The sequence below is a fragment of the Chinchilla lanigera genome, unplaced genomic scaffold (assembly GCF_000276665.1).
Source record: "Chinchilla lanigera isolate Chin_1 unplaced genomic scaffold, ChiLan1.0 scaffold00041, whole genome shotgun sequence".
NCBI classification, from domain to species: domain Eukaryota; kingdom Metazoa; phylum Chordata; class Mammalia; order Rodentia; family Chinchillidae; genus Chinchilla; species Chinchilla lanigera.
In genome coordinates this window covers 19,633,523-19,646,013 of record NW_004955442.1, presented here as the reverse complement: position 1 = coordinate 19,646,013, position 12,491 = coordinate 19,633,523, and the positions used below count along the sequence as shown (strand labels likewise).

At 44.5% G+C, this 12,491-nt stretch overlaps 1 protein-coding gene across 4 annotated transcripts in view; it reads left to right on the top strand.

The window, feature by feature from the left end:
• Adrbk2 (adrenergic, beta, receptor kinase 2) overlaps window positions 1-5,869 on the top strand; it is a 145,659-nt gene extending 139,790 nt beyond the window's left edge. For 3 of the 4 annotated variants that reach the window (XM_013517965.1, XM_005391839.2, XM_005391840.2), the window contains 2 exons: window positions 2,281-2,394; window positions 3,288-5,869. In XM_013517965.1, coding sequence (XP_013373419.1) covers window positions 2,281-2,394; window positions 3,288-3,449 — 276 coding nt within the window. In that variant the 3' untranslated portion in view covers window positions 3,450-5,869. The remainder of the gene's footprint in view (window positions 1-2,280; window positions 2,395-3,287) is intronic. The other variant, XM_013517966.1, reaches the window with a different exon arrangement.
• The last annotated feature ends 6,622 nt before the right edge of the window (window positions 5,870-12,491 follow it).

The window sequence follows — 12,491 nt, the reverse complement described above, 5'->3', positions numbered from 1 at the left end:
AAAAGAAATCACAAGGACCACTCTCTACGTTTCTCAGAGGCCAGGTGCTAACACACACACACACACACACACACACACACACACACACACACACAAACTTCAGTCTGTTTAGCACCCTCTGAAGGTCCAACTTTGAATTGGTAAGAGGACACCAGAGCTCAGGCAGAGTCTGGCACCCAGGGGCCATAGCTGGACACGCATAGGTGCGGAGGGGTGGGGACCCGGGTCTGCCTGTGCGCTTGGTCTCTCAAGTCCAGTCGGATGAAGTGTCACTGGCAATACTTGACCCGGAGGTGAGGTCACCCTGCCTTTCACCTTGTTGGAAAAGCGTGGGTGGGTTCCATGGGACCCCATGCCCTCGTGGGCTCCTTCTGGAGCTCATGCTGATGAACAGGACGGGAAAATTTCTAATCCGTGCTGCGTCTGCTGGCAACTCAGGCAGCGTTCACTAAGCGGCTGCTGTGTGTGGGGCCAGGGCTGGTGCCCGTGCGATGAGCCAGCCCTGGCGGAGGGCAGGTTGTCTGCTCCTGGGAGGACAGCGGTCTCCAGTGTGAGGCTCGGAGTGCGCGTGTTAGATGCTGGGAACACTGCCCAGTAATTCTCTTGAAGTCAAAAGTAGGAAGAATCAACCGATGAATGGATAAAAAATATGCTTTATAGATAGATCGGTCAATATCAGACACACGTGTCTAAATACCACATTGTTTCTCTGATGTGAGAAAATGTAAATAAGGACCAACATGTATAACAGGTACTGGGAAATGAGAAGAAAATTTTCAAATGAGAAGGGGAACCAAGTGGGGGAGGGGAAAGGAAGGAAGAGATAAGAAAAAGAGACTAGAGGGAAAAATTTGGAAACAAAGGTTTTATAAATAAGGATGGGAAGAAGAGTTAACGGGGGAGCGGAATGGGGAAAAATGCAGCAAGATACATTATGTACGGTACAAATTTCCCTATGATCAGTGTGGTCATTATGTATATAAAGTACCAATATTGGTAAAAAGTTGCAATAATTAATAAATACATGCATAGATGTAAAAGTGGGGAAAGTGGGAGGCCTAGATTTTGTGTGTTGGACCTTGGGATTGTTTTCTAACCCTGCTGGGGAAATTGCCATCTTGGTACAAACGATTGCGATTGTATATTTACCACATTCCTTTAAAAAGCAACAAAATCTCCTCAATATTACTTGTGCTATAAATGTCATTTTTAAAAAATTAATAGAGCTAGGCCTAGGTCTGAGTCGCAGTTAGTAAGACCCCCTCGGGGCCCTGGGTTGTAACTCAGGTGCTAGTATGCATTGCAGTAACTCGTCAAAGCTCAGGCTGTGCTCGGGTGGTGAGTGGCCCTGGGCAGGTTACGCACTGGCTTTGTTGTCTACTGGCAAGTCAGTATTGTGCCGGTGAAAGGGACCTTGTCCCACTTTTCAGGATCTCTGACTTTAAAAGAAAAAAAAAAAACTTACTTTAACATCAGGCCCAGAAACTTCTCTTGGTTTTTAAAAGATTCAGCATTTAGCGCATAGGTTTATTTGTTAAGTGTAAACAAATAAAAGAGAAAACTTGAGAGTTAATCATGATCCTGTTTTTCATTTAGGATTCCTGAAGTGTTTGTCATAAAATAAAATGGTAACTCGTGACACTATAGCATTCACCATGTGCAATAATTCTGTAGACGTAGTGTGACAATCTTTGAAAGATGTCACCTGTATTTAGAGTGTCATTTTGATATTATCACAGTATTCTTAGCTTGTAAGAAAGAATCACCAAGTATTTTCTGAGTTGCCGGGTTATGATTGAGCCCACACCCTTTGACAGACTCATCCGTAGCACGACACTGCCCCCTGCTGGCCCTGTGCAGAACAGCACAGGAACATCGTGCTCGGCCGCGAGTCCTCAGGTCCCACGAAACCAGTTCTGTGAGGAGGAAACGCTTTGCTGTCTTGCTGTAGTAGAAATGTTGATTTCTTTGCAGTTTTCTTTGAAATGTTGTAATTTGCACTTTTCGACCTGCTCCTTTATGGCCATTTCTTCTTCACTTCTAAAATATCATAAAAGAGGGGCTGGGGATTTAGCTCAGCGGCAAAGCGCAAGGTCGTGAGTTCGGTTCCCGGTACCGGAGAAAAACCAAAAACCAAAAAAAAAATAAATAAATAAAATATCATAAAAGAAAAAATGTCATTTTTAAATTTGTTCTAAGTTCTTGGTATCAGTACTTACACATAACAAGAAATCATGAAATAAATTTTAAGTCATTTATAATTTTTATTTTTACGGTTAGCAAAATTTACTGACCATGGAACAGATTCTCTCTGTGGAAGAAACTCAGATTAAAGACAAAAAGTGCATCTTGTTTAGAATAAAAGGAGGGAAGCAGTTTATCTTGCAATGTGAGGTGAGTTTTTATTTTTACTTACTTGCTCTTTAGCGAAAGTTAGGACAATTACATAAATATTCAGCGAGGCTGACCGCCTGGTAATAAAGTACTTTCTCACTGTGTGGTTTATCATTTACAAACGTAGCAAGAAACCCCTGATATGTAAGAATTACAGCAAATTCAGTTATTTTTTAAAGAAGCAACGATTAGAAAATGGAAAAGTGTGTGAAATAACTAAGTTAGCTTCTCATGAAGCAGGCTGTGGGACTTCTCAAGGGGGAAATGCTTTGTTTTCCTCAAAATTATGTTATATAAGCCTGAATTTCATCTTTCTTTACGTATGCATCTTATACACAGGATGGAACCCAGGGGCCCTCTGCCATCCAGCTGTGCTCCTAGCCCTCCTTTTACTTTTAAGACAGGTTCTCACTAAGTTGTCCAGGCTGCGCTTGAACTTGTGACCCTTTTGCACACTGCACGCCACTAGACACACTTTAATAACTTCATTACTGAGCCGGGGATATAGCTCAGTGGCACGGTGCCAGCCTGGCAAGTGCGAGATGCTGAGTTCATTTCCCAGGACAAAAAATGATGACTTCATTATTACCTTACACACTTTTTACTTGGAAGGTACTTTTTACTTGGTCAAAACTCCCCCAATATGTTATTTTCCAGACTGCATTTGCTGTAGAAATCAAAAGTAATCCATAATCAAATCCAAGCCAAGGCAGAGATTTTCATCTGGAGGCCGGGGGAGTTTGCAGGCAGGGTCCAGCTGGTGGGTCCCTCTGCTCTAGTCACCCAGCTTCGACACAGGCACGTGGGGCCTCGTGAGGATGTTAGTCGTGACAGGTGGCCGTTGGCGAGGTGGGTGAACATGTCCCGACTCTCGTGTTTGCGTTTCCCTGCAGAGCGACCCAGAGTTTGCGCAGTGGAAGAAGGAGCTGACCGAGACCTTCACAGAGGCCCAGCGCTTGCTGCGCCGAGCTCCCAAGTTCCTCAACAAAGCCCGGTCAGGTGTGGTGGAACTGTCCAAGCCACCGCTATGTCACAGAAATAGCAATGGCCTCTGACCCAGGGCCCGAGGGCTTCCAGGAGGCTGCCCTGGGCCTCAGCCACAACCAGATCCACAAATGAGCCGGAGCTGGGATGGTGCAGGCACCTAGCTGAGCGCGGGTCTCTGGGACGCTGACGTCCCCGCAGGAGTGGGACTGTCCTCGGCTGGGGCAGCCTCGCACCACTGCCGGCCGGTGTCTGTCTGCACTGGGAACTACTGAAGAAACCACAGCCCTCTTTCTTTGCTACGTACTTATTTTGGTATCTGTGAACTTAGAATTTGAAATGATTCCTACTGACCACTTAAATTTTTATGTCTGACATCAAACATACCTTAGACTTTGCGGGATGGAATTAAAACACTTCAGGATCAGGGAGGAGGCTGCCTTGTGCATAGCCATGTTTCGCTCGTCTAGGTCTGTGCACCCAGCTGCTGGGGGAGGCAGGCGGTGGTGTTCCTGTGTGCACCCCCAAGCGACTCTCGTCCCCCTGGGGGTGGAAGTTAAGCTGTATCCTGACGGGCAGCTCTTGGGACCTTCACCTGCACCGCCTGCCTCCACGGGTCTGTGCCGGGGGCTGCCAGCTGGACAGGGCCATTGCCCCTTTGTAATGTGTGTGGGATGGACTGTTACTGCAAGGAATGGCTGCAAGCATTGCAGAGGGAGCGCGGCCTGCAAGCCTGGCAGGCTCCTGTCACTGCAGCACAGTGATGCACTTGGTCCCCACCACCAACAGCTGTGGGACACAGGCATTCCCTTTCCCTCGGTGTCGCCCTAGGAAAAGGAGAAGAACTGCTCGGTTTTAGATTTGACTATGACTTAAAATGGATTTTATTTTGAAGAACAGTGCTGAGGACTGAATGTGTCCAGTGGGTTAATTGGGTGCTGACCTCTGTCGTCCATCGCTAGTGAGTAACACTTTGCACTGGGCTTTTGCACGATTCTGAGGACATTTGAGCAGAACGGCTTCCCCAGCCCCGCTGGCGTCCCCTCCTAGAGTTTGATGTCCCTGCTGCTGCTGTGCTGGTGATGCCCCAAGCGGATGCCGGGCTACCAGAACCCGTGAAGGCCCCCACGTCATCAGCTAAGATATGATAATAATTTTAAAAGTCCATATATTTGCCCAGTTCTTGGTGTGGTTTTATTGTATGTCTTTAACTACTAACGATAGAAATACCTGAACCTCATCGTCACTGCATCCTGTCCTTGATATTTTCATGGTTCCAAACCACCATTTTTGTATTTGTGTGCTGCAGTCATCGAGAAAGTATGAACTTTTTACTGAAATTATATTGTAAGAGTTTGGAAGATAATTTAATGTGAAAAGGCCTGTTCTATAGGCATTACTCTGGAAAAGGAATTTGGGGATTTGTTATCGATCTCAATTCCTAGTTGGGTTTTCAATGCACATACGTGTTCTGCTGTTTCCAGTGTTGGAGGGGGCTGTCCTGTGCATGTGTTCCACTTGTTTAAAAGGGAAGCGTTCAGATTCTAGTAGGCACCCACATCCACACCTGCACACATGCACGCACGCACGCATGCGCGCACACGCACGCATGCGCACACACGTCAGCCGCCAGAAACGGAGCAGCCCTTGCTATTGCATCTGCCTGGCCTCATTCAGTTGCAGTGATAGCTGCTGTGGGTTTCCATGGATCACAAGCTCTCAGGCGTCAGCCCGCAGTGCAGGCTGCGCCTCTGCCCCCTTCACAAGACAAGAGGCCTCCTGTTGGGGGGAGCTGTGACACCACCAGGTGCCAGGAAGTTTAGAAAGATTACCCAGCCTTCCCAAGCTTGCTGTCCACTTAAGGCAATCCACGTTTCTTTTAGAAGTTATGTTTGCTCTAGAGCAGAAAAGAAATATGAATTAGAAGATCCCGAGAGTCTTCTGCCCTAAGCTTATGCCTATAAATATACACTTTGCAGGAGATAGCTGAGAAGTCCTCTGGGTGTCACTTGTCAGAGCCCTGCAAGAGCCCGGGATGAGCTCTCAGTGGGGCAGGGGCAGTGTCTGGTGTGGCAGCCCCAGCAGACCCGTCTTCCACCAAACGGTCTGTGTGACCAGACGGGGTTGCCACAGGGCCCGCACCCAGGCTGGCGGGGGCAGGAGAAGCGGCTGGGTTGGGCGTGTTACTTGCTGTGTTTGACTGTTAGAGGAGTTTTCATTGTCCACAAAATGAATTCCTAGGTGTTTGGCCCTTCGTGCATTTTGTGTCATTGAAAAGTTCAAAAGTCAGCCCAAGTCTTCGCATTTCGATAGATTTCTATAGTTGGGATGTTTTCACATTGTTAAGGAAAATAATTGAGGTTGCTATTTTTATAAAATTAAGTTACAACAAGATTTGATTTTGCAACTCGAATCAAAGAGTAAAAATAGGTTACTTGAAGCTGCTGCTATATAACATAAATGGAATAAATTAAAATTTATATGAACCCTAGTTCATTCTTTTTCTTCTTCCTCTTTTTTCTTCTTTTGGTGGCGGTGGTGGTGGTTGTTGTTTTGATAGTATGGGAGTTGGATTGGGATTTTACACTGAGCTCTGTCTGCAGTCCTTTTGATTTTTTATTTTGAGACAGGGTCTAAGTCACTAAGTTGCCCAGGCTGGGCTCACAGTTACGGTCCTCCTGCCTCAGCCTCCCAAGGTGCTGGGCTGACAGGTGTATGCCTGCATGCCCGCTATGTAATCATTTTTAATAGGAAATAGGAGAATATTGAATGGCACTGGAGAGATGGCAAGCAAAAAACAAAACTATAACAGTCTCTAGCAAGAGAAAACCCAGAAATATGACCCTAGTATTCGAATCTTTTCTACGCTACAAATTCCACAGGAGGCAACTGAGTACTGTAATTGAGGTGTGTGTATTGACATATTTTGGGGTCTTTGTTGAGAAAACTGGAGCCCAGTTCAGAGTGATGTGTTCTTCTTCTGTATTACCACTGACCTCGCAGGGACAGGGAGGGAACTGGCAGTGAGACAGTCTTGCCATTTACCTTTCAAATGTTGCATATATCTTATATTAAACATGCCTGAACCTGCATTCTAAGCAGTGCCACTCTGACAGTTGGAAGGTCAGATTTAGTCACCTAGAGGGTACATCTGTGAACAAGTACCTTCTACTTGGAAGGCCACAGCCACTTTATTTTTTAAACATTCAGTTTATTTTTAAAGATCAGAAGGAAGACAGAACAATAACTACATTAGACAGGGATTTGTGTGATTTAGTGCTGGCAGCTGGACAGCAGGACCTGGGACTGCTGAGTTGTGTGTGGAAGGAGGAGCGTGTTACCCCTTGTACCCACGAGGGCATTTGAATGTATCTGGGGAAGTAATAAGGGAGCCTATGAATTTAAAAGTTGACTGCTTTTTAAAAAAAATGTTGGCAGTTTAAGGGCATGGAAACATTTTGCTACTTTTTCTACAAAGAGGAAATTAAGAGCTTTTTGATTGTTTCAAGTGTGATGTTTTGTTCAGGGCACCATAATCAGGAGAGTCTGGAGTAAGTTACTGGAAGCCATCTGCTTTTCCTGAACCGAGGAGACACATTTTTCTCTCACTTTAAACTACCTTTAAGTAGGCCTCAAACAATATATGAGGACTTTGTTTTCATAGTCTCCTAAAGAAAGTGGTATATTTGGAAGGGGCAGGGATTCAAATACACCTGAAAGGGTATGCTTGAAAACAGTGTATTTGCTTTGATTGTATGTTAATAAATTTAGGTTTGCAATCTGAACCTATGGAACAAGAAATAAAACAAATCAATTTGGAAACTACCTGGTGACCCAGATCGGGCCCTCCGGAGTGGCACCGTGGGCCCAGACTAAAGAAGACCAAGGCGACAGGGTCTTTTCTGAAGTGGGAGGATGGCTGTGATAATGCTTTTCTAGGAACCTGAAAAATAAATCATTTGGAAGGAAAAAGTGAAAGTTACTAAAACTCACGGAACATTTCCTCATTTGTACAAAGCCAGTTATTCCTAATATTCAACTTAAAATGATGTCTTTTAATAGTGATACTCATGCTAAAATCAGGATTCCATTTCATTGCCTTCTGTGTGATTTTTCTTAGCCCTTGAAGTGTATAACCAGAGAAAATTGTTGCTTTTCTAAGATAAAGGGAAATAATGCTGTGACTAGGGTATTATCTCATTTTGTTAGGCTGTTTGTCTTTTATAAATTAGGTGAAGAAAACTGGGTGTTCGTGGGTTTTGTTTTTGTTTTGTTTTTGTTTTTGTTTTGAGTTGCACGGGCTGGGCTTGAACTTGTGACCTACAGCCTCCCAGAGCCAAGTTCATTCTCAACCTGAAACATGCTCCTTGATGCCTTTTTCATTTGTGTCTCAGGCCCATTCTTTTTCCTTCTTTTTTTTAATTTTTATTTTAAAGAAAATAGTACCAAAAAAAGAATAATAGCAAAATACAAACAAAACAACGCAAGGACGTTAAAAATGAGAGCCGAGCCTGGTGGCGCATGCCTGTAGTCCCAGCACTCAGGAAGCTGAGGCAGGAGGATCGTTGCGAGTTCAAGGCCAGCCTGGGCTACAAAGTGAGCTCAAGGCCAGCCTAAACTGCATAGTGAGACCCTACCTCAAAAAGACAAAAAAAAAAAAAAAAAGATACAGGGTTTCAAACCAAATGATAGGGATTAACAGTGGTTGTTATATTACATATTGTTATCTTCATGTCCAGATAAGGTTTTTCAGCAAAACCTCCAGATATTATGGACAGTGCCTGTGCCTAACAGCAGTCAGTTGGCTGACAGGATTGAGCTTAATCCACAGTTTGACAAAGCCCATAAGGAGCACCCCACTGCCCATTAAAAATGCTGTTCACCCATTCAAAATGTGCTCACGGATCAAAGTGTGGGATGTTTTTTTACTTGATTTTTAAATTTCACTCAGAATTTGCGGTTGAACCAATACATCATTTGAACTTCCATTGGAATTGGTTTTGTCATAAATGTGTCACATCTTCAACACATCAAGAAGAAAATAAAATCTCAAAATTTGACCTTTTTCCTGTGCTATACATCCATAAACTTGCTTGGAATGAAATGTGTTTTGAATAAGCTTTACTTCGCATGACTTACCCCCGCGCTGCTTCGCTCTGTCGTGCTCAGGCGCCTGTCCATGTCGTTCAAGGGTGCTGGCTGTGTCCCCACCACCACCCCTGCGAGGGACTCAGCGCTGTTGGTAAGAGAGGAGCTGGGCTCATTCGGATCCCAGACAGCTGGGAGAGGGGGCGGGCACCGAGAGAGCAGGGAGTTGATTTGCTGGTAAAAGTCACCCGCTTATACCACAACGCACCAAATGGATGACGGGTTGAAGCTGGTGGTACGGTTACTGCCGACGACAAGAATGACTCCCGGGGCACGTGCTCACTTTATTTGTGAGGCTCAAGCTGCTGACCTGAAGAGACCGTTTGCCTCCCGACAGGACTGTGAGGGAGCCGGAGCCACGTGGCAGCTGCGCCTCCTCCTGCGCTGTTGAAGGCACAGAGGCCCCTCAGCCTGCGACACTGCGGTGTCCCGGGCACTGTGAATGCATGGTCCAGCTGGTCACTTGGGGACCTGGTTAACGGACCCTCTGAAGCTCTAATAAAACCCAGGGGATACGGCCAAGCAGTGTGGCTGCCTACGCCATGCCAGGCTCTACAGGGGCTGTAGCAGGTTAAATTTTTAAAGCTGCTTTATTTTTCTTAAGACCTAGAACAGTACACCACACACACACACTCACACACACACACACACACACACACACACACACATACGTTTTCCCTGAGAGGCTTAATTACTTAAATCCATATTGATACAAATTATTTTATCTGAGCCACACTTTAAAAAAAAATTGCTATGGAATAAATAAATGAAAGTTGAAATCCATTCCTTGGTTTCCTCGGGTCAGAGTGGGCTTCGGATTTTCCTGTCCTCTTCCAGCGGGTGACAGGGTGCTCATTTCCACAGTCCCACAGGTGGCCAGAGGGGCCATGTTCCCGACCCGGCTGTGGCAGTGCTGACTCAAAAGGGCAAGACCCCAGATTTTAAATTGCCTTCATTAAAAACAAAAGTCTTCAGGGGCTGGGGATTTAGCTCAGCGGCAAAAGCTCCTGCCTGGCAAGCGCAAGGTCATGAGTTCGGTTCCCAGTACCAGAGAAAAATCAAAAAGAAAAAAAAAAAAAAAAAAAGTCTTCAGAATGTAGGTGTAAAGGGTATGCACTTCATCAGCAACAGGCGGGGAAAAAATCCTTACTTTGGGAGTTGACTATCATTCATGGAACTAGCGCTCCAGCACCTAACCATTTTAAAATCACGCCTGCAAACTGGTAACTCTGCCTCCGTTTTTTATTCTGCCCTAAATCCAAAATGTCTTCATTGTCAAGATAGGGAACCAAGATGTATTTGCAATTGTGTATTCATATTACAAAAGACTTGAAATTTAGTATCTTCTTTTTTGGTTATGTTCCATGGTACATCTATTAAGTGTGGTTTATAAACTGCACACTGGCCATTTATTTGAGTTGTATTTTTCTATGCTTTAAGTAATTAGAATAGATTTGGCTTCTTCTGGGTAACAAAGGTGGCTGAACCACATGTATGTGGGTTCTACTTTAGCATGGAAACTTTTTATATTAATGAATCCATACATTTGTGTTTGTCAAAAACACATCCACTTCTTTTTATTTGTATAGTTTGTTATTTAAAGAAATGTCTGTCTTTTCTATTTTTCATACAATAAAACTGAAATGGGGGCTGGGGATTTAGCTCAGCGGCACAGCCCCTGCCTGGCACGCACAAGGTTGTGAGTTCGATTCCTGGTACCGGAAAAAAACCCAAAAAGAACAATAAAACTGAAATAATATTAATAATAGTGTTGTAAATCAGCCTAGGGTCCTTTGGTTCACTTCAGATGGAAATGGTGAATTGTTAAGGTACAGCTCTGCTGGCAGTGCCGATGTCACCAGATGACAGCTCATAATGCTGGGTGCTAGCACTGACGTCTGGCTGCTGGTCACTGCCAGCACCAACCACCACTGTCTGATGCCAGCGTGTGCCCAACGCCATAGATCAAGTGTGCTGGGTAGCAGTCTCTGCTGCACTTCTCCGGAGCTCTTCAGTGCTACAAGCTCTGAGTGTTAATTGCTCTTTCTTTTGAAATGACTGTTGTGTCCATGCTCCTCAGGATAAAAATCCCAAGTAGATTTATGGGACTTGTAAAGCATACACCACCCAAGAAATAAGTCACAAGCTGGTGTGGAGGAACATCAAAGCAATCTTTATTTACCACCTACCCTCTCCAACTGTCACAGGAAAAATGAGAACAGGGGTTTCTAATCTTTCTCATTTCCCCCTCAGAGATGTCATCTTCCTTAATCTTAAGGGGAGCTGAAAAGCGAAGTTCCATCTTTAACTGCTTTGAAGCTGACCTGGGACAGTTGACCTAGAAGAATAAAAATCTCTCACTCCTCCAGTGATACCATATTTCCCTGAAAATAAGGCCTAACCACAAAGTAAGCCCTAGCATGATTTTTCAGAATGCTTGTAATACAAGCCCTACCCCCAAAATAAGCTCCGGTTAAGATGGTCAGCTGGATGGATGCATCTTGTCCATCTGTTGCAACACGCGACAGATGTATTGAATTATAAAATAGTATTAATATATAATTTAATTATTGACAATGATATGTTTGTAAATACTGAAGTGGGTGCTTTTGGACAGCAGGTATACGCCTGTGTAAACAGATGAATTCAAGACTTACTGCCAAACAAGCAGAGCACAGACACAACACACAACTTGTGCACTTGCTAACGAATGGCCACGCTTGTGTCTAATATGAATCTTCATAATTCAGTATGTCATGTAGTGGGTGTACTTAGTGTACTCATATGAAATAAACGTTTTCTGAACTTTGGTGCCTGCAATTTCTCATTCCTTTTGTGCAAGCCATCATTCTTGCCTGTCATCATTTTTTGTTGCCACTCCTGTCTCTTGAGTCCTCAGTTACCACTTAGTGTGAAGCCCTGCCTGCAAGACGTTGTGACCTGGGTGAAGAATTCATGGGGTAAAGTCACTGACAGTCATGTGGCCAGTGCACTACAGCCAGTGGCTTCCCCGGTAGGACCTGCCATGTCCCCTTGCCTCCTTCCTGGATGTCTGCTGTCACCATAGACAAGAAGTACTCATTTAAGGAGAGCTCCATGGCTGGATGTGAGAGATGGGGGCCAGTCGTTCTACAGGAAATAGAGTCACAAGAAATTCAGGCCACAATTTGGGCTTTGGAGCATTATGATGATGACATGACTATTTGAACAAATACAGATGTTTGTACATGAATAAATGTAGATTGTTGTACCTGAATGTGGTACTTTTCTCGTTGCTGGGACAAAATACCCGACACCCAAAGTTAAAGGAAAGAAAAGTTTATCTAGCTCACAGTTTGTAGAGGTTTCAGTTTCTAGTCAGCCGGCTCCAAGGCAGGGTGGTATGGCAAAGGGGCAACCATTCAAGGCAGCAGAAGGCAGCAAAAGCAAAAAAAGAACTAAAGGGGGTAAACGCGCCTCTTTTCCTCCTATACTGTATGCAGGCTACTTACTCTCGGGTGGATGCAGCACTCACACCATCTTGGTGCCCCCCCCCCTTGCACAGGCTGTTTACAAGAGGACCCTGGCCCCCTGTTGAGTCAGTTAAACTCAACTTGACACAACGAACAGCATCCTAGAGGGCATGTCCTGTATGCACCAGGATGTAGAACTGCTGAGTTAGTTAATCTAGACTTCTCAAGTTCACACAGTGTATCAGCCATTACAGTGAGTAAATGTAGATTGTGAAAAAAATAGCACATCCCCTGAAAATAAGACCTGTTATGTCTTTTGGGGCAAAAATTAATGTAAGACCCAGTCTTATTTTTAGGCAAATACAGTATGTGTCAGTCACCAGGGAGTTGCAGGGATGATAAAGTGACTGGTCAGACAAGTTATGGCTACACTGAGTTTTTTTTTAATGTTAGAGAAGATAAAATTTTGCAATGTGCACCTTTTCTCTTTTTTTAAAATTGTGTGTGTGTGTA